Source organism: Lissotriton vulgaris, chromosome 3_1 (genome assembly GCF_964263255.1).
Source record: "Lissotriton vulgaris chromosome 3_1, aLisVul1.2, whole genome shotgun sequence".
Lineage (NCBI taxonomy): Eukaryota > Metazoa > Chordata > Amphibia > Caudata > Salamandridae > Lissotriton > Lissotriton vulgaris.
In genome coordinates, this window is record NC_141689.1 from 1720019900 (window position 1) to 1720042783 (window position 22884).

Consider the following 22884-nt stretch of genomic DNA (forward strand, 5'->3'; position numbering starts at 1 on the left):
ACATACATAGGAGAACTCTGGGGTATCAGCGAACTTGTCTGGCAGGTGGCACGACGCATGCACCTTGCCTAGTGGAGACAGCTAAAAGGACAAAAACTTTTATAGCTAATAGATAGAGAGTCGCAATTACGTAACACACATGTCCATTGGGTTCCCTGGGACAAGGCAAGTAATGGGGGCAAGGCATGTGGGGACAATGGCCTTAACGGCTAGAGACCATGCACCTTTTGAAAGTCAAGTCAAGTCAAGTCAATAAATTTATATAGCGCGCTACATACCCAAAGGGTCTCAAGGCGCTTGGAGAAGGGTGGGGAATTACTTGTCAAATATCCACGTTTTAAGTTGCTTTCTGAATGCTAGGTGGTTCTGAGTAAGGCGAAGGTGAGTGGGAAGTGAGTTCCAGGTTTTAGCTGCCAGGTAGGAGAAGGATCTACCTCCCATGGTGGTTTTGTTGATGCGAGGTACAGTGGCAAGGGCTTGGTTGGCGGATCGTAGCTGGGGGGTGGGGGTGTAGAAGGACAGTCTTGTGTTGAGGCATTCGGGTCGGATTTCGTAGAGCGCTTTGTGTGCGTGGGTTAGGAGCCGGAAAGCAATCCTTTTATTGACGGGGAGCCAGTGGAGGTTTTTCAGGTGTCCAGAGATGTGATCTTTACTCTGGATGTCTAGTATTAGCCTGGCTGAAGCGTTCTGGATGCGTTGGAGTTTTTTCTGGAGTTTTGCGGTGGTACCGGCGTAGAGGGTGTTTCCGTAGTCCAGACGGCTCGTGACCAGAGCGTGGGTGACTGTTTTTCTAGTTTCAGTGGGGATCCAACGAAATGTTTTTTTGAGCATGCGAAGAATGTTGAAGCAAGATGAAGAGACGGCGTTGACTTGTCTGTTCTTCGAGAGTGAGGAATCCAGGATGACGCCCAGGTTCCGTGCATGGTCCGTCGGGATGGGTGCTTTTCCAAGGGCCTCTGGCCACCAAGAGTCATCCCAGGCGGAGGGGGAGGTGCCTAGGATGAGGACTTCTGTTTTGTCTGAGTTCAGTTTCAGACGGCTGTGCTTCATCCATTCGGCTACTTCTTTCATTCCTTCATGCAGGTTGGTTTTGGCGGTGTTAGGGTCTTTGGTGAGTGAGAGGATCAGTTGAGTGTCATCACCGTAGGAGATGATGTTGAGGTTATGTTGGCGTGCGATGGCCGCGAGGGGGCTCATGTATACGTTCAAGCTCAGGCTATGCCTTCGTGCCAACACTACCGTGCGCCTGTGAAGGGCAAAGACGAGGCTGCCTGGCACGATGGGATGTGTCTGCCCTGCCTAAGGCACCCTTCCTGCTGTCAAATACAATACCTGAATGCTTAGATATTTTAAATAATGCTGCATGTAGGAGAGATAGAAAGACGCCACAAGGAAATGTCCCCACTGACTGCAGGTAAAGAAAGGCTGATCATGGGATGGGTGGGCAGACACACACACCCCACTAAGTGACCCACGAGGACAATCCCCCAACAATAGCAAGCCCAGAGACACTGCTAAATACGTCCAACACAAAATAAAAAAGACCGTACTTGAGGGGGGCCGCATTGGCCGTGAGCATGTAAATGGCACCAATCTTAATAGTAGCTCAACCGCAAGACCCCAGATGGTTTAATCCTAGCTATAGTGGCAGAATCCAGGGAGGCTGGCAGCAAATAGACCATAGATAATGTTACTTTTGTCACAAAATGGGCCACCTGGCAGACAGATGCAGGTTAAAATCATACCATGAACAGTGATCTATGGGCCAGGGACAGGCACACCCACACCCTCATCCACCAAATCTAGCCCAGGGAAACCTGAATGCACTCTACTCTCAGCCACCGGATGGTCAGTCAGCCAATGCACCACCACAACAGGGATAAGGTAGTTGGAAAAACACATTGCAACAGCAACCACAGACAGGGAACTCAGGGCCACAGACCCAGCAGGGAAAGTAACTGTCTGGGGAGGTAATGCATTCACACAAACACAGAGTCCAAATGTGCATACAGTAAGATACCCCCCAGAGCAAATATTGGTAATACAATGTTTTACTTGCATCGGGGGATTCAGGGCTGATGTATGTGTCCGGTCAACTGGGCATCCTCACCAAAATTCTCCATTTAGAGCTCCTGCGGGCAGGGCCGGACTGGGAACCAAACCCGGCCCTGGCAAAGTGCTCGGCCGCCCCCCCCACCCCCCCGGGGGGTTGTGGGTGCCGCCGAGCTCTTTGCCAGGGCCGGTTTTTGGCCGATTTTGTTACAGGGCCGATTTTGCAGCTATGCTGCAAAAACGGCCCTGTAACAAAAACGGCCCCCAGGGGCCCCAAACCGGCCCCCACCCTTGCGGCACACCGGGGGATTGCCCGGTGCCCGCTACAGCCAGTCCGGCCCTGCCTGCGGGAGAACAAGCACCGGGCAATCCCCCCATGCGACGCACCGGGGGATTGCCCGGTGCCCGCTATGGCCAGTCCGGCCCTGCCTGCGGGAGAACAAGCCCTACTTGGCTGGTGATCCCCAGGGCGGGGTTGGCTGACCACACCCCAGGGGGAGGGACATCTGACGAGAGGGCAGGGAAGTTCCCAGGCCCAGTACTTAAAAATAGGCACACAGGACCCCGCATCCAAAGACAAATGGGATGGGTTCCAATGACCAGATCAAAAGGTCCCAATTCTTGGGCATCTGGCCTGTGACCCATGTTTCCCTCATTGCATCAAGTTCCAACAGTGCCCCCAAAAACTAGAAGCCTCTGGCCAAATGAGGGCCCCCTTCCAGTTCTACAACGAAGCTGTCCTCATGCTTCGGGAGCAAGGTTTCCAATAACCTCCACAGCACACGCACATGAACCAATAAGCTGCAAAACACCTGCTTGGCATCAAGTCAGTCAGAGTTTCGCCAGGGTGGCCACACATCCCAGATTTGCGAGGTAATCAGGGTCCAGTCATCATCCCTAGGCAATGTTTGGGGAGGACTTATGGACTTGGTCCTGGGCTCCCCGCATTCTTATGATCTTGGCGGAGTTTCCTTTTTCTTTCCTTCTGGTTTTTTACATCTCCAAAGTCAGGTCACCATGCCATACCTCTCCAAAGTAGCAACATGAGCATATTTGCTAGTTAGAAGTCCTTAGCCAAAGGCCAGGGAACCACAGATCCATATGAATTGAAAAGACATGGTCAGAGGTAGAGGGGGGTGCCTGGGAAAGGAAAGTCCACAAAGTCCATCAAAGCTCCAGGCGAGAGAGAAAACGCTGAATTCACTTACCTCCTTTTAAGGGCCTAACCATTTATGGCGCTCACCAGGCTTTACATACAAAATCCAGAATAAGCAGTAAGCCCCAACCTTGAATGCCACAAGATGACATGAATAGGGGATAAAGGGGGGCATGGAACTCCTTTCTGACCCCCTGTCCCTCATGGTCAGTGAGATAAGCAGCAGTGGCGTAACAAAACTTGAGGGGGCCCCCTTGCAGGGTGCGTGGAGGGGCTCCCTCCAGATTCAATCTGGAGCTCTCTGGCAGAAGTGCGGTGCTGAGGGGGCCCCCTGGAGGTTGGGGGCCCCCGTACCGTGGGGGCTGCAGGGGCCTGTGTTACACCCCTGGGGGCCTGTGTTACGCCTCTGATAAGCAGATCACGCAAGATCTAGGGAAGTGCCCAAAACACAACAAAAGGAGCCAAGGTTAGCCCAAAATGAATTCTCTAGAGAAAGGGTGGAGTCGAGATATCTGGCACCACATGGGAGGGGCACATTGCACTTCACATGCTGAGAATGGAGAAGAATATACACACATGATCTCGGGGCATGTTGCAGCCACCAACAACACTCAGCAGTGACACACCACCTCTGTACACAGTCTCGCACACATGTAGGTTGAAAGCAGCTTGCACCGATGGCGCTCCCATTCACACAACAGAAGAGACAGGGCCTCAGGAAATTTGGCGGCTTCCATAAAATCCTAGATAAAAACTGATCAAATCCATCCCTATGATCACAAGGCAACTCCATAAACTCTTCACCCAGCTAGGTTCTAAAACAGAGAAATTAACCTATCAATAAGCCATCTTTAAGTTTAGTTTTAACTACCAAGAAGATACCGCGACTGGATCCACTTTCCAGTGCCCAACTACAAATAGCGTAAAATGGAGAGTGGAGAACACACTTCCATAGAGAAGTGCAGGTACCCTGAAGAAAATCATCCACAAAGGCACATGCAGTGTTTTCTGAAGTAACCAAATGAACCAGGTTCCTATCTAACAGGTCTACAATCGAACCTCCAAGTGCACCACCTTTCAGCTACCACGTCAACACCTCAATGCGGGTCTAAAGTGTGTGAATCCAAATTACAAACTGAACCGCAAATTTTTTTGAGTGAACTGTAAAGCATGAAATCCCGAATCACCAGAGGACCACAGACACCTCCCCGGGGTCTGTATCCATTCAATCAATCAATCAGGGTTTTAAAAAACGCTCACCCGTGAGGGTCTCAAGGAGCTGGGGAGAGGGGGGGTGCAGCTCAGGTTCAGTCTAAGAGCCAGGTTTTGAGGTTCTTCCTGAAGGTGTGTAGGGTAGGGGAGCGTCTGATGTTGACAGGGAGCTCGTTCCAGGCCTTGTCTGCGACATAGGAGAAGACTCTACCTCCTGCTCTGTTTCTGCAGATGTGTGGGTTTCTGCCACGGCAAGGGCGGCGGAGCGGAGGTTCCTTTTGGGTACGTGGAAGGAGACTCTCTGATTGAGGTATTTGGGTCTGATGTTGTGGGGGGATTTGTAGGCTTGGGTGAGTAGTTTGAAGGTTACTCTCTTCTCAATGGGGAGCCAATGGAGGTCTTGTACGTGTTGAATCATGTGTTCGTGCCATGGGGTTTAGAGGACTAGTCTAGCCACAGTGTTATGGATGGTTTGGAGCATGAGCAGGAGAGTTCTGTTGATTCTGGTGTAGAGTGTGTTGCCGTAGTCCAGTCTGCTTGTTATGAGTGCGTGGGTGACAGTTTTTCAGCATTCGGGGGGATCCATTTGAAAATCTTGTGGAGGCAGTTGAAGCTGGTGGAGGCGACGGAGTTGTTCTGGTGAGTCATGGTGAGGGAGGAGTTGAGGTTGATGCCGAGATTCCGTGCGTGGTCTGAAGGGGTGGGTGGGCTCCTGAGGGCGGAGGCCCACCAGGTGTCGTCCCAAGCGGTGGTGGAGGGTACGAGGACGAGGACCTCTTTCTTTTCCGAGTTTAACTTCAACAGCTGTTGTTCATCCAGGCTGCGATGTCCTTCATCCCTTCCTAGAAGCAAAGTCTTGTGTCTTTGGGGTTCTTTGAGAAGGACAGGATGAGCTAGGTGTTGTCAGCGTAAGATACAATGCTGAGCCCATGATACCTGACAATGGCGGCGAGGGGGGCCATGTAGATGTTGAAGAGCATAGGGCCCAGTGAGGATCCTTGGGGTACTCTGCAGTTGATTTCTGTGGGTTCAGAGAGGAAGGTGGGAGTCTGACCCTCTGGGTTCTGTCGGAGAGAAAGGATCAGATCCAGTTGAGGGCGTGTCCTCGTATCCCAGCATTATGGAGTCTGGCTAAGAAAGTGCGATGTGAGACGTGTCGAAGGCTGCGGAGTTCTAGTAGCATGCGGATGCCGTCGGTGGCGACATGGAGGGCAGTCTTGGTGCTGTGCTTGTGGATCCAAGACCTGAAATGTTCAATAATAAGTTATGTATTATTACACTTGTATGTAACCTCTGTCTATGTTGGGTGCTACCACACCTATTCGCTGTTAACGAACTGTCTGGTCAAATGGAGTCCATTCAAAAACTATCACAGTGCTTGTGTAGGGTTCTCTCCCATGTCACTTGCAATTACACCAACCCAAACACTAGCATTCTGCATCCACACTATCTGTACTACAGAAGGGGCTGCACAAGCGTGTGCAGCCAGTCTGTAATACTACCAGACGACAACGAGGGAAATTAATTATTTATCTAATTTTACCTCATGGTCTTCTGCCGAAATCCTACCCCACTCCTCTCACCTGCACGGGCCGCGGCTGAATACTACATACTGTCAGGGGTACAGAAAATGGGCACAGATGCTTGCTGCGTCCCGGGGGCGCTGTATCTAATGCAGCCCCAGGTGTGCAGTGCCTTAGGATTTGCTAGTTTCCCCGATATATATCATATAGGTGCCTCCACTCCACATCATTCATTGCTCTGATGCACCGAGTTATGCATTAATGTTGAACTGTTTGCATAGATGATATCATGGTTATTGGTGTGTGTGTATTGGTGCTTGGTTGCTTGTTGGATTTCGATAAAATTGGTTGTCTTAAATGTGTTATACTTTGTCTATGTTCTGTTGTGTATGCGTATGTTTCATGACCAGTGTGGTTCCAGTGTACAAAAGCCATACTTTTTGGTTCTATTACTTGTGTGTTTTATTGTCTTTTCTAGCACAAAAGTGCAACTACTGGATCAATTACTGCAATTATTGAGACACAGCAAAACATGCTTCCATGAAAACAATGCACAGAAATATGGTAACCAAACTATGATGACTGTGACAGTTTTTTGATATTTCTTTTATGATCACGTACCTCTGCGGCTCCAATTGCTCGTCTCTCAGTACTGGTATCAGAGACGTCATATTTACAACTTTACATTGGCATTGGGATAAAAGAAATAGAAACATCTCCATTAATTTCAAAAAAAGATTTGTCCGTACAGAAAATCCACTTCAAAGTACAATTAAACAGAATCGGGGAAATGACAACTATCATACTTCAAGCAGTTGGGGTGTGAGCATGAAATAGAAAAATTCTATGCTTTTCAAGATCTTCTGGCGCCATCTAGTGGTAAATAGTAGAAATAAGCAAGGTCTATCATATGTTACTGTTTCATCGTATACATCTCCAGCACTTCTACTGTCATTGCAAGCAGGTGAGCCGGGAGTACAATATTTCATTCTTGAAGGGGATGAAAGAGAGGAATCCATTTTTCACAAGCGCCTTCACGCGTGAAAGAAGTCAGTCCTGACAAATTAAGGATAAAAGCTCATTTTCGCCCATGCAATCTGTTCCAAAGAACTGCAGGATCGCGAAAATGTCAACATCAGGGACCAGGGCCTGTTTGAACATGTATTCATGTATTTTGTACCATTAGGTTATCCTTCTCTTGCATTCCTGCTACTTAACCGTTCAGCAGCACTGTCAGAACTAACATTTACATTTCAGCCCTCCCGAAAGCCTGACCAGCTGGTGTGTAATCTGGTTTTACATAGAATATTGCGAAAAGCAAAGAAAGGCTTTTTGGAAATAATGATTTCACGAAAGGAAATACAACAGCCTCGTGGTGGGAGAGTTGCAGGTCTGGTATGAGTTCTGCCCAGAAGGAGAGTGAGCATCCATACACTTCTACCCTGTAACTAATCTGAAACATTAGACAGGATCCTTAGCACACATTAACACACTGCAAATACGACGCACGTACAGGTGTGTATCAACACGCTCACAGCAGCTCTCAACTCCCAGATCCCCCCCCCCAAAAAAAGCATTACATATAGAAGGGTGTGATAAAGGTCACAATAGCTTACTTAATAATGAGCAACACGCACACACATTTGCACACTTCCCAGAGCTGCACTTGAAGTGCAAAGTTGGGCAAATACAAATATACAAGTTATACAACAATCTGTTTCATTAGGTAAGAGATAACATCCAACATAACACAGAACACACCTAGGCAGAAGACTGAGAAAACATGCTCAACACAGATCAGATATTCCGTATACCTGAGCACCACTGAGCCTACAACAATACCAACCATAATTTAACAAGGCTTCCAACTTCCACCAGAAGACAATAGTTAGAAACATGTACACACATCTAACCGAGGTCAGAGGTTCTATATATTTGGACCTGACAATGCTCGCAACATCACTCAGGCTTTCGCATAACATCATAAATATACATGAGGAGACATAACACAGTAAACAACACTCACCTAACAGCCCACAGGAAGACGGATTTAAAGAGAGAATGCGGACAAAATCTGAACACCATAATCTCAATGATCTCAAGCACGTACCTGAAGCAGAGCAATGCACATACCAGTCCTTCAGCTACCAAATATTCCAATTGGCAAGATTGGCAACGACACACATCAAAAAGCTTTCACTCGCTTAAATACAGACATATACATGAAATATTAATTGGGCCAATACTACTGGTGATCCTACTCAAACAGAAAATGGGCTCCTGTCTGTGAAGATATCTTAAAGACCAGGGTCTGAAGGTATCCAAGCCTCGAAACACTGCGAGGCCACACTCATGACTGTAAAGTACTGTAGAAATATCTTTTAACATTTCATATTTAGAAAATGTGCCCTCTGAATCCATGCTTCTGCTCATCTAATCCTTCCAGAGATTGTCAGTCCAACAAAGCAACCAAGCCATTTAAGCCTAATCAGACAGAATAAAGTGCAGGCAAAGTGCTTCATTTGAGCAGATGGCTTCTGGTGCTCGGCACCAGCACTTAACTGTCAACACCAACGCATGTGACAGTCTGCAATGTAGTAAACTACTTCTCTGTGGTGCTCTACTGATTAGAATGTTGATGACATCATAGAATGCCTGGGGTGACTCTCTGGCTCTTAACGTCAGTTGATCTACTCAGGCTGAGCTGATGAGAGCTGGCTCCTGGTGGGGTTTTATCTGTCTTACTTCTGTACCTGTTATCTTGGAAGGAACTTACATTAAAGGAACCTATATCTACAGTGCACTCTGTCACTTCCTTTACCACATTTTGGCGACGTTTCTCAAAAGGATGAACCTACGTGTGAACTAAGGAGAAAGGACGACTAAGGAACTAAAAGACAAGGTACTAAAGACTTTTTGGACTTTCAAATCTCATATGGTAACCCAAAGGCAATGCCCCAGCAAACCCCACCAGTGTCCTGTACCATCTGGACAGCCTACAATCTGGGCGTAGGTTACTTGATGAACTTGCTGTCATCTCTAAACTCTTTTGTGTGGAGAAGCGTGCGTATGGACATCACTGTTTTCTTTTACAATATGGAAAAGCATCGGTCTGATGTGAGGTGTAACATTTACTTAACTGGCTTGGCAGCGCTGGTCTAGGTGAGCCCATACTGGGTTTTTTTGGTGGAAACTTTGAACTTTGTCTTAATCTTTGGAGGAAATGGTGCTGCTGCATTCAAGGTCTGTTAAACTACAGAGACGGGTCAATCACTCTGGCTGTGACTGTGTGGCATGTAAAACTTCTTTAAGGTATGGCACATGTTGGTATATTGTATGGCTTCGCGCTTTGATTTCAAGACGCAGCGCGAGCTGTACATGCCACAGCGCGCGCATGTGCCACAGCGCGCGCATGCTTTCAGCCATGTGTGAAAACTGGACGGCCTTAGCCCTCTGTGCTCGTCTACTCACCGTCCTGTTTGCCGATCTCTCTTGGTTGACGGTTGGCCAGCGGCGATCTTCCTTCTTCTCTTCTCCCATCCATCTGATGACGTATTGGAACGTACTAAGGGGTGTTGGTGAACTTCTTCGTGACGTTTCAGCCCACGGCCAATTACAGCGCTTCTTTTCTTTTCTGACGCGCAAGTTGTTTTGCCTAGCAGTTCTCTTACACGCGTAAGCGCGCAACGCGCAAGAAGCCATTTTGGTTGCCATGACTACGCTTCTCAAGGAAAGGAACCGATCCGTGGCGCATTCAAGATTTCATTTTGTTTCAGTTCACGAGATGCACACGCTTGGTGGGAGCGTTGAGTTTTTCAACACAAACATGAAATTTAAATATGAAATGGATGCTCCTGCTCTGTCCGTTGAAGCGTTTGGATTGGGCATACTCTTCTACCATGCTGCTTTTCATTATACTCCTGATTTTGTCCATGAAGTGTTCACTGCAGTTGAAGATCCCTGTAGAGGCGAGGATAATATTCTTGAGGCTGTCGCAACTGCGTGTACTGCAGAATGGTTAGAAGAGCACGTTGCATCCCATGGTCTGTCTGACATTTCGAGAGCTGTATACAGAGAACCCGGGTGAGAGATCGCTCACCGGAGCCAGTGTTATTTACCATTGCACATTATTCAATTTAGCCTTATTTTGATAGTGGTGTGTGGCAAACTGGTGTTGCTCTTATTCTAAATTTGTATTCTGTGTTAGGTCATGATCCAATGGTTTCCTCAAGTGTACCCTAGGTGGTGTGTGTGTGGGTAGTCAATGCCCCATTGCACATTATTCAATATAGGTTTTTTTTGAAAGGGGTGTGTAGCAAACTTGTTTTGCTCTAATTTAAATTCTGTATGGTGTGTTTGGTCATGTCCTGGTTGGATGTTGCTGAGTAGTCAATTCTCATCCATATTTTTAAGGTTTGTTTTCTCAAGTGTGTGCTTGGTGGTGTGTGTGTGGGTAGTCAGTGCCCCAATGCCCCTTTTGGGTTCTTTGAGTTTGCATCATTAGTTTGGTGGTAGTTCATGCCCCATTTTTGTTCCTAGGAATATGGTCCTACGGTGTACCCTACATAGGGGAGGTTGTGTGGTTGTGTCTGTGAGTGGGTAGTCAATGCTCATTTCTGTTAGTTTGTTGAGGTAGTGGTCTGTGCGTCCATGCCCAATTTTGGTCTCAGGTTTTCTATCCTGTTGTGCACCCTACATAGGGGAGGTAGTCTGTGTGGGTAGTCCATGCCCCATTTTGGTTCCCAGGTATTGTCCTGTGGTGTACCCTACATAGGGGAGGTTGTCTGTGTGGGTAGTCCATGCCCCATTTTGGTTCCCAGGTTTTGTCCTGTGGTGTACCCTACTTAGGGGAGGTTGTCTGTGTGGGTAGTCCATGCCCCATTTTGGTTCCCAGGTATTATCCTGTGGCGTTTCCTACTTAGGGGAAGTTGTTTGTGTGGGTAGTCCATGTCCCATTTTGATTCCCAGGTATTGTCCTGCGGTGTACCCTACTTAGGGTAGGTTGTGTCTGTGGGTAGTCAAAGCCCCATGTCCCAGGTTCACTACCCTGCGGTGTACCCTTTTGAGGGGAGGTTGTTGATTTGTGGGTAGTCAATGCCCTATTTCTGTTCCCAGGTTCTCTTTCCTGTGGTGTACCCTACTTTGGGTAGGTTGTGATTTTTAAGTATTAGTACCCTGTCTTCCCTATTTTTGGTGGAGATTGTTTAACATCGTTGCTTTTTGACACTCTGCTTCCGTCAAAGTCTACCTGCCTGAGATTCGTGGCCAAGGGTTTCATGTCGGTGGGACTTTGGGTGAGGAGTTTTTATTTTTCTCTGTCAGATTGTTTTGTTAGGGGAGCTTGTAAAGGGTCTGTGTCTAAGCTCGCCTTTGTTTTTTTTCAGGGGGTTTTCTCTCTGGTGTACCCAGTTGTAAGCGTGACCATCTTTCTTTGCTACTCTGCTCTTTATTCATCTATGCCATGCTTTTACTCTAAGGGAAGGGGATGTGGCATATAGTAGCATTTAGTGGTTTCTTTCCATCTAAAATTTAGCATGTTATTCTATTTCTGCTCATACTTATGATTATAGTATTTCTGTTCATGCTAATCATACCTCATGCAGTACTTGTTGTACATTATTTATTTGCGTACTTCATTTTTGTACTTTTATGCAAATGTCACACTTGAGGCATCTTTGTCTATGTTTTCTTCTTTCTTTTCTCATTCTCTAAGGAGAGAGGATGTGTAGTAAACTACTTCTCTGTGGTGCTCTACTGATTAGAATGTTGATGACATCATAGAATGCCTGGGGTGACTCTCTGGCTCTTAACGTCAGTTGATCTACTCAGGCTGAGCTGATGAGAGCTGGCTCCTGGTGGGGTTTTATCTGTCTTACTTCTGTACCTGTTATCTTGGAAGGAACTTACATTAAAGGAACCTATATCTACAGTGTCACTTCCTTTACCACATGCAACAAGGTGGCGGCGTCGGGCAAATTTAGAGATGAAAACAACAACAGTTAATTATTAAGCCATTATTAAAGCTTTGGGGGCCTGAAATAGCCCGAACTATCACACGTGTAAGAGTGTGATGACTAGTAGTTGTGTTACTGTGTTAGATGTTCCGACAGGGAGGTGCTCTCATTTGCCCCCGCAGCATGGCCTGGTAATTTGTGTGTCACAGTCCGGTACTAAATTAACAACTGTGCAATATTTTAGTGCAGTTATTTGACCCCTTTGTTAAACAAGTCTTTAATCGGTCGTGTACCTGTACAATACAGAACAGGGGCCGCAGCTTCCTTTCATTGCTGATTGCATTTAAATTGCCTATTTAAAATGATAGGTATTTCGACAGTAGATTTCCACAGGGGTGTAAAAAACAGGCCCCTGTGGTGCAGGAGGCCCAAGCCCTTTAGGGCCCCAAATCTTCAGGGGCCCCCATTTATTCAAAGGCCAAATAACGTCTGAGAGACTGAGGGGCTCCTCTTCACATTCTGCAGGGAGCCCCATCATTTTGCCTTTTAGAAGATGAGTGTGAGGAGCCAAGGAACAACTGACGGTGTGTACTGAAAACAGACCCTTTCCCCACTAGTCTACATTGTGCTAGAAGCCTGAATACGCCCCACAGTGCAGATGCAGCATTGCGGTTCTCACATGCCCTTCCTGGAGATACGGGCCTCTCCTGAAGCACACGTTTATGAAAAAGACCTCCCAATTGGTAACAATCTCTTGGCTTAGCCACACTTGCTAGGTATCCTTAAATGATATTCTAACAATAAACTCTAACTCATCCCCCACCATTTAATATTACACTCCTTTTAAGGTTTCTACAGGCCCTTCCTACCCAAACAACACTAAGGGGCCAATTACGATCTCAGTCGGAAAGCCTCCGACCTTAGGACGGAGACTTTCCGACCGAGATTATAGGTTTCACTTCCGACCACCTAATTACAATTAGGCGGTTGGAAGTGAAACTGGACGGTCATTCCGGCTGGATTCGGACGAGCTCAAGGAGCCCGTCGGCCAGTCGGAGACCAGCCCATAATCCATATAGACGGCGTTTTACACCGTCCGGATTACGATGCTCGGTTTCTGGTAGGATTTCAATGCCTTGCTTTACGACATAGAAAGCCTGTCAGAAAGCACGTTTGGGGGTCCCGAGCAGGGGCCCCTTCTGCTTGCGGCCTCTAGTTGGGGCCAAGGTACCCCCCCCTTGTTGATCCCAGCACCTTGTGGCAGGCATCCAGCTCTATTGCTGCCAACCACCCTTGACTCCTATTGGTCAGAGCAGACCCAGACAGAAGAGGAAAAAAAAATGCCATGGTAGTAGAGTTTCTGGCAGAAATGTAAATGTGTGTGTCTTGTAAAGCGCACTGCTACCCGGAGGCGTCCTGGCGCTATAGACAGCTGGGGAACCTGTCCTGGCTTTCCCTGTGAGATGTTCCCTCCTGGGTATCTCCAAGGTGAAATCAGGCATCCCCGGCGTTTGTGGGGGACCGTTGTGGAGATGAGGCAAGCTAATGCCCAGAGTTGCCGGGTGTGATTCCTGGTTAGAGTAGGCACCAAGGCGAGAATTATCGAGTCCGCTGACGCTGGTTCACGACCCTGCCGCGTCGGGAATTGAACCCTGGTCCCAGGCCATCCTCTGCATCCGAGTATGCCGCCTCTAACCAGTGAGCCACTCTCTTATGGGAAAGCATTGCCCTTGGATAGAGAGGGAGAGGCCCAAAGGAAGTTGCGAAGGGTGATAGGAAGTCAGTTGTATCGCTTTTTTGGAAATGAGGCCTGCTGAGGTTGGTGGGATACTATGGCAGGCAGAAATGGTGCAAGCAAGGAGCGTCAGTATTCCATGCAAGATATGATGTTGTCTGCTGAAGCGTTCCCTGTCTAAACAGTGAAAAAATACATTTATTGGGCCATTTCTAGTAATTTAGTGGCACCACTAGATGGCATCACTAAGCTGCTGTTTTCATTTGGTTCATAATCTCACATTGCAAGATATCACGTATTCACTTTTTAAAACGCCAATGCAAAGCAACTAGGTCACGTGATTGGGACGGGGACCCATTGTTTTTTGACGATGCCTTTTGGCGATTATGTACAGCTTGGCCAAAAGTACATAGAAAAAAAGTTGGAAAGATGTTACTGCAGCAGGCATATAATTTTTGCGGTACACAGTCAAAATATTGAGTATGAAATATCGATTTACCAAAATATCGGGTCAGTAATTTCGAAGGTGCAGAATATCGATGAAAAGAATATCGTTGGACAGAATATCGATCCTAAGGTAAGTAATATCGAAATACTTAATATCGATGTAAGTAATATCGAAGTTAGTAATATCGATAGCATATATATCGATGTTACTAATTTCGATTACACTAATATCGATATTTGTATTATTCCTTTTGGTTTTTATTACGTATGTGTTATATGTTTTACTTAAGTAATTAAAATAATTAATATTATATGTGTATTAAATTTATATATTAATAAAAAAAATTATAAGCAAATTATATGTTTTAGTACCGGAGCGGGTTGTGGGTTTATAGGGGAATAGGGTGGGAAGTAGTTTAATTATGTTAAATTGATTATTAATTAGTAGGATTTATTAATAAATTTTAATTAATTGGTAATTATTTTTAAATAATTGGAAAATAATGTTAATTAATTGATTAATTGATAAATATGTTCTGTTGTGAGTTATGGGTTTATAGGGAAATAGGGTGGGAAGTAATATAAATAGGTTAAATTAATTATTAATTAGTAGTTAATATGAATTAATTATAAATAATTGGTAATTAAATTTAATTAATTGGTAAATCATTTTAATTAATTGATTAATTGATAAATATGTTCTATAGCGGGTTGTGGGTTTATAGGGGAATAAGGTGGGTAGTAATTTCATTATGTTAAATTAAAAAATAATTAGTAGTTATTAATAAATAATTTTAAATAATTTGTAAAAAAATGTAATTAATGGTTATTTCATTAAAATTAATTGATCAATTGATATGTATGTTCTGTAGCGGGTAGTGGGTTTATCGGGGACTAGGGTGGGAAGTTATTTAATTATGTATAATTAATTATTAATTAGTAGGAATTATAAATTAATTTTAATTAATTGGTAAATAATTTTAATTAATTGGTAAATAATTTTAATTAATTCATAAATAGATAAATGTGTTCTGTTGTGGGTAGTGGGTTTATAGGGGAATGATCTAAAGTTCGGGGGTCAGGGCTCCAATATTTATATCACATAATCCTTTGTTCTCTGGTGGCAGAGAAGCCCTGTGCTCAGTCTAAACCAGTTCTGTCCTCTCTCGTGCAGCTTCCTGGCAGGAGGTGGAGACCTCATTGTCCTTGGCAGACCAAGTCCATTCAGGTGAAAGGAAATATCCTTCCCCTACTCCAAAAACAACCCAGGTCTATTCAGCCCAGCACTGACTCATCAGGGTCTCTGGAGCCGCTGCTCCTCCCCAATCCCTGTAATCCAAAAGCCAGACATGCAAAACACAAACCTGGCAGAGGCACACTGGATGGCTAAGCAAGAAAATGCCTACTTTCTAAAAGTGGTATTTTCAAACACAGAATGTAAAAATCACCCTCACTAAAAGATGCATTTTAACATTCAGAGTTCAGGCATACTAAACTTTACTTTCATACCTTGTTCCCAGGGGCAATTATGTTTATAAGATGTTATAAGCAAACTCCCCATTCTATCCTATGGGAACAGGTAGCCTTGCAATAGTGAAAAACTATATTGGCAGTAATTCACTATCAGGACATGCCACTCACACCAGGGCATGTCCTTTCTTTCACAAGAAAGAAGAAGCCTAGTCTCGACCCTCTGCTACCCGAGAACTACCGCCCCATCTCCCTCCTGCCCTGGACCGCCAAGGTCACTGAGGCACACGTGAATTCCATCTTGTCTGCCCATCTCTCTCGCAATAATATCCTTGACGAGAGCCAGAATGGCTTTCGCGCACAACACAGCACCGAAACGGCTTTGCTCTTTATGAGCGAACATCTTCGTTCGGTGCTGGATGCGGGGCAGACAGCGGCGCTCCTTTTGTTAGACCTGAGCGCCGCTTTCGATACGGTGTCTCATGGCATTTTGCTGCGGAGGCTGGAGGAAGTGGGACTTGAGGGGAAAGCTCTTCAATGGTTCCGCTCTTTCCTCTCGGACCGGTTTTTTAAAGTGGCCATTCCACCTGGTCAGTCCTCTTTCCATCCTCTGGGGTTAGGAGTCCCTCAGGGATCTGCGTTGAGCCCCACGCTGTTCAACTTGTATGTGAAACCGTTGGCTGCTGTAGTTAGACAATCTGGCTTAACCATGACATCGTACGCCGACGACACGCAGCTGGCGGTGACACTCAGTGGGGACCCTGAGGTGACTGCCCCCAGGTTTCGCACAGGGCTTCTAGCCGTGGCGGATTGGATGCGTATTAACTGTTTACAGCTAAACGCCAAGAAAACCGAAGTCCTGATCTTAGGAAAGCAAGCGGAATTGTGGGGAGATCAATGGTGGCCTCCTGAATTGGGGGTGACTGCCATTCCAGCGGCCGAAGTGAAGAACCTGGGGGTCTGGCTGGATTCCAACCTTTCTTTTACCAGCCATACTAAGAAGATCGCAGCCACCTGTTATGGTATTCTGCGAGGACTGAGACCAGTCCTCAAATTCTTCGACCCCCCTACTCGGCAACTGGTGGTCCAAGCCTCTATTCTTTCCCGGCTGGACTACGGAAGTGCTCTGTTGCTTGGCGTTAATCAGGCCGACCCTACCAGACTGCAGAGGGTGCAGAATGCCGCTGCGCGGGCCATTGTGGGCCTCCCGAGACGGTGCTCTGTATCTGCAGTCTTGACCTCCCTGCACTGGCTGCCGGTCAGACAGAGAATCAAATTTAAGGCACTCTGTCTGACATTTAAGATCTTGAAACTCTCGTCTCCTCCTGCCCTGACGGGTCTTGTTTCCCCATATGTCCCCAGGCGGTCTCTCAGGTCGGAATCTCTTCATCTAGCGAACACGCCTAGATTCAGATTGAGTAGGATAGGAGGTCGCTCATTTCGCGTTATGGCGGCTGGATTATGGAACTCCCTTCCTGTCCATATCCGTGCCCTGAATAGCCTGACTCTCTTCAGACGTGCGATTAAGACCCATTTGTTCACCTCTGTTAACTGATCTCCTCTCTTCTCAGTGGCAATTTGTTGTGTTGTGGTACTTGATCAGGCGCCAGGATGCCCCTTCGCTGGGGCAGCTGTGCGCTGAATAAAAGTTATTAACATAACATAACATAACATAACATACACTAGACCCTACCCACAGGGATACCTTGAGCTTACCTTAGGTGTGACTGGTATGTAATAAAAGGGAACGTTAGGGCCTAGAAGTGGGTGCACTTGCCAGGTCGACATGGTAGTACCAGACTGCACACAGGCTCTGCAATGGCAGGCCAGAGTTACATTTACAGGCTGCTTCTATGGGTGGCGCAATCAGTGCTGCAAACCCACTGGCAGCATTTGATTTACAGGCCCCGGGCACACACAGTGCACTGTACAAGGGACTGACTGGTAAATCAAATCAGCCAATCATGGAAACACCAATCCATAACAATAATTTACAAAGGGAGCACTTGCACTTTGGCACTGAACAGCAGTGGCAAAGTGCCCAAAGCATCTAGACCTGCAAAACAGAGTCCAGCACACAGCAAAAGCACAGGAGGCAAAGGCAAAAATACAGGGGAAACACAAGCCAATGATGCCAGGTGTCATAATCAGCATATATGGGGCTGCTCATGAGGAAGTTAAATGTACAGTACATTTATAGAAGCAGGTGTCAATAAAGGGTAGTTTTCTACCTGGAAGTTAGAGATTTATTCATAGGCATAGATCCTCACCGTCCTCCTCTGTGAAGTTAATTAGAAACCCTCCTTTAAATGATATGTTGATGGTTGGAGAACGTTCCTGTAAACATTCCCAAATTACACCTCAGCCAACCTACTGTATGTCTGCTCAGGTGATAAAGCAAAGAGGCTAATGGCCATTCCTGTGTTAAGCTGGTGTGATCTTATTGCACCTGGAATTGCCCTGACCATTCAGCTTGGTCGTTATTGGAGCATTATTGCCAACCCTTTTCAAATTTCTACCCTCTGAATATAGAATAAGCACAGGAATCAATGTTGGTGCACCACTTTTCTGCAGATGTTTTTCTCATTTTGAGCATTTTTCACTGGATCCATTCTGCCTGTTTTTCACTGGCAAATTATTTCTAGGAAAGATCCACGGCGTGCTGGCCTTTTTGCAAGTCGTAATCCTAATATATTCAGTAACTCCCATTAGAGTCCAAATCAGGATTATCAAACAACTGGTAACGAAGTCCTAGGTCCGACCTGTGTCCATTCAATCAGCAGCCTTTCTGCTGAGACTATGAACACAGATATGAATGATGATGAGTATTGCAGAGATGGAGACCTCCATCTGTGCACTGTAAAGGGAAAAACGTTGCAAGACAAAATAAGAGCTGACAAAGCCAGGATGTCTAGCTTTAATGTTGTATCACGAGCAAACACAGGCGTGGAGAAGGGCACATTTGTACATGCTTGTGGTTGCATGCATTAGCATACTGCTACTGCAATCCTCATAAAGAACTGAATGTGACATCATTGAGTGTACTGTTTAGCTGTACATTAGTCCCTCAGGAATTGCAAAGCAAGGTGGAAGGATACACCCAAACAGCAAGTAGATGGGCGTGCGAGATCTTAATCCTTTGGGGTGAAGCCCACTCTATGTGTATGTGAAATTATTGGTAAGTATAGGTATGAGACAGCATTGCTGTCAAGCCAGACCTAAAATGTGGTGTCTTGTGTAAGGATCACCAAGGGAATCAAGTGCAGTGAATCATGGACACACTGGGCCTTATTCACAAAGGTAAACTCATTCTTTGGTGTAAGTTTACTATTTTTGGCTATACCCAAACTACAAGTGTAGTTTTTATGTGAAGTATCTTTACAACAGTGCTCTGCAGTCGTAAAGATACTATACGTAAAACAGCACTCGTAGTTTGTGTATAACAACAAATAAATTGTAAACTTGTACCAAAAGTGTAAGTTTACTGTAATAAAGTAGAGTTCATCCAGGATAAGGTTAACATGTAGTATTTATTCAGCCCCAACCAACAGTCAGCTAACAACTGACAAATATGGACTCTACTTTATTACATTTACCTTTATGAATAAGGCCCATGGTCTGCTCTACGCAATGCCAATGTGTCACTCGCACAGTGGAAGCCGTCTTTTGCAGTTTACACATAGCAAATGTTTACTCACTGACAAGGGCAGTCAGTAAACTTCCAATGCTTTGTGAAGACAAGGAAGGCAAGAGAAAGAAAGCCTCTCTGCAAATTGCAAGCTAAGAAGCAACAGCTCTTTGTCCCCTCCTTATTCTTGTGATTCACAATGAATCACAATGTTTATATTTTGAGTCGCAAACACATTTGCGATTCGCGGTGCCACTTCGAAATGTTGTGCGTGATGCACAGACGGCTTACTTTGCAAATATACAGTTGGAACTGAATTTGGGCTTCTTATCAGTGCACTGAAATTCACTATAGCCATTATAAACCACAATGTAAACATTACGATAACTTGGAAATTGCAAGATAAAGCAGAGCAACAAATTGCACTGCTCCCCTTAGATGTTCAAAAGGGAATCCACCAATGCTTTGTGACCGTTTTTTGCAGTCACAATACGTGGAATGTCTAGCACCTCCCAAGGGTCCACACTAAACTTTCCTGAGGTGTAAGCTATCAAAAGCAGTGCTTAATTTGAGCAGGGGCTTTCAGGTGCTCAGCACCGGCACCTAATCCTCAGCCCCGGTGCTTATAGCACCAATAAAGGACCCACTCATTTGGAAGGCAGGCAATTTTCCCCATAATCACAGGATTTTGAGCCACGCCAAGACTCAAACCCGGTTTCCCAGCTACGAAATCAGCAGCTCTAGCTATTAGGGCCCAGTCTTCTCCAGAATGATAAGTGCCAGGGCTCTGGTCAGGAGGCAGTTTGCACCAGCTTATTTCTCCTGTTAGCGCTGCCTTATTAGGAGAGCCCCGGCACTTATTATTTTACAAATTAACCACTGATCAAAAGTTATAAACTTACACTCTGTTTGTGCAGGCAGGAGACATCCGGAAGAGCAGCCATTGGCATCTGCCTGCATACCCCACAACCCTGCTAAGTCTCCCAGGTCCACACCTTTCTGGCTGCGCCAATCCAGGTTTTTCCCTTGAATTCATAGTCTGAAGGCTGTGAGGCTTTCTGATGGTGCCAGTCTCTGTGCCATAAAGGTTCCACCAGCTCATCCTGTGACCTTTCTGCAGAGCGCGCAGTGATGGCCAGATATTTGTCAATTTTCATAATGAGTCTGTGGGAATGCGTGGAAAAGAATCACAGAACTTTTGACATATAAAAATTGGAGAAACCCTGTCTTGCTGGCTCTGCTTGCTCACTGTAATCTAGCTTTGACGTTCTCTTTGCAGAGCAGGTGGTGCCAGGGATGAAAGTGGGCAACAGCCTCCTAAGAAACATATAGGGCACCTGCTCTTATATATTTTGTTACAAATTAAGCACTGATTCACTCTACTCCTGCCAGTTTGACCGCAGAACTCAAGGTTGGATAGATGTAATTTTAGAGGGTGTGTAAATTAAAAAAACAGATGTTCTTCACTGTTCAAATTATTAAACATATTCTTCTGAAGGGTCCAATTTTCACTTAAGAATTTTACCACTCTATGCAGCAAAGAAAATGATGTTTTTTAAATAAACAAATAGCTCACTCTACTGAAAATCAATGTGATGCGATCGAAGGAGGCATTGGTATCAGAACTCCTCCATTACCACAAGATGTGGCACATTCATATCCCAACTTGACCTTACTTTAAGAACCTATCAGAAAAATTAATTGAGCAGGCCTCAATCTACGTCTCTAAAGAATTTCTGTCTGGTAAAGTTATTTATCGTGGAGGACTTACTTTCGTACAAATGAGGAGGGTGCTGTATTATGTCATCACAAGGATTTCCACACAAAAGGGAAAAGAGCACACACCGAAATACTTTCTCAAATAACCATTGTTTGGCACCCCATAGAAGGCGACATTTTAAAAGGGGAAAGTGGGAGATTTTGAAAATAAAATCGGGGAATGTATTCTCATTGACTTGCATGAACGCAGAAGCAATTTTAGGTCGGAGACAGCTACAATTAAGCCATTTTGGCTTCAAAAATTGGAAGTCTTAATCAGGTCTGTGGTCATGTATGTACTGCGATACAGAAACACTTTTAAGGACCCACTGTCAGGCATGCATCATATTTCTAATGAGTATTATCTCACAGACCCAAGTCGAAAAGGCATTTTCACTACTTGATTTTGCAGCAAAACTTTGTTTTGGGAACTAAATATATCAGAGCTCACTGCTGCTTGATTTCCTGGAATGCCAATTTCAGGATCAAACTTTTGTAATTCTTTAACAGCCACGTGGAGAGAGGTGTCACTGGTGTATATTTTCGTTGTCTTTTAATAATTCATGGGCAAGGAAAATTGAGATAATCTGGAGCACAACTGCAGCATGCCAGACATGTTTACAAAAAAGCCTCCTATACCTGGCAGATAGGAGCAATGTTTGTTCTTTGGAGTAAAGGGGACACATTTAAAGAAGTGTGAATGGGAAACGATATGAAGAATTCTAGTGTACCGTACCTGCTTTCTGAAATGCGGGCTGAACCAACTGCGCAGGCGCCAAGGAGTCCTAGCAGGATTGGAAACTCCATCTTGAAAGAATAAAGCCAATACCAATTTGCCCCGCGTGCGCTCACATTTATACCACAGACTGTTATCGCAGCCAACAACCAGCTAGCTTCTCGCCTCTCCACTACTTAAAGCGTGATTAATAAATAACGTTTACTGTCCTTGATGGGTTTTTAATAATTGACTACGTTTCTGCCATGTTAACCGTGGCAATCCATTTCACTCTTTGGGCGGCACGACGCAGGCAACATTTTTCATTAAATCTAATGATTACAACGACAAAAAAAATGTAATTTGCAACCAACTTTTTGGACTGTCATTTTATCCCCGCGGAATATTCAAAGGAATAGTACATTGTCATTGCCATGGTAATTGAGTGGAATCAATATGTAACAACGTTTTTAGAGAACAGTAGCATTCTTCATAATAATTTCACATGCTGGTTTGTTCAATTATGCGGGCAGTAGGGTACGCATCATTAGGGAAGAAAAACAAGTTAAGGAGGAAAACGGCTCAGAAATTAAAAACGAACATTTAGATTGACTGATACATTTAATTTTGTGTCAGATTGTGAAACTCGGTATGTTTTCATTCTCCATTTCTTTTCGGGGCAGTAACATACCACTTCATGTCGACGCAACCTGAATGAGCCTCAGCCTGAGCAGAGGGAAGTAAAATGTGCAAAGTGAAGCCACGTTACAGACGGATTTTATGCATGTGACAAGCATGTGCTAGATGTAACAGTTGGCTGTCTTGTAGCCAACACTCACGCACCCATTACATCCGCAGACCAGGTGTGGCCTGCAAGGCTAAAATAAAAGGAGGGCGGATGCTCGAGGTCGTCACTTCCGACCGGAGCCATAGTGTGGTCTTGTGTGTATCCTATAAGCGCTCCTGCCCCCGCGCAAGGCCTTCCTTCACAATGGGGCGTCCTGGTATCCCCAGGCCAGCCCACGACACTAATTACATGTGGAGTGCCACTCAGCCTCTACTAAACCCTCGCTCACACCTTGCACTGCTCCAAGAAGCGGCCACCTCACGTGTGCGACGGCGCAGCTACGCACCGCGAGTGTCCATCTCTGCTGAGCATCAGCGGTGTGCGCGCACTGCCTCCACATCAGCATCAGCCGCGGCCGGTGCGGGTAGCACCAAAAGAGCCTCCTGA

At 45.6% G+C, this 22884-nt stretch overlaps 1 protein-coding gene across 1 annotated transcript in view; it reads right to left on the reverse strand.

Annotated features, from left to right (window-relative positions):
- LOC147728359 (UPF0462 protein C4orf33 homolog) overlaps positions 1-21819 on the reverse strand; it is a 109388-nt gene extending 87569 nt beyond the window's left edge. The window contains exons 1-2 of the mRNA XM_086962159.1: positions 21672-21819; positions 6565-6622 (exon numbers count right to left, since the gene is read on the reverse strand). Coding sequence (XP_086818285.1) covers positions 6565-6622; positions 21672-21742 — 129 coding nt within the window. The 5' untranslated portion in view covers positions 21743-21819. The remainder of the gene's footprint in view (positions 1-6564; positions 6623-21671) is intronic.
- Between the last annotated feature and the right edge of the window lie 1065 nt (positions 21820-22884).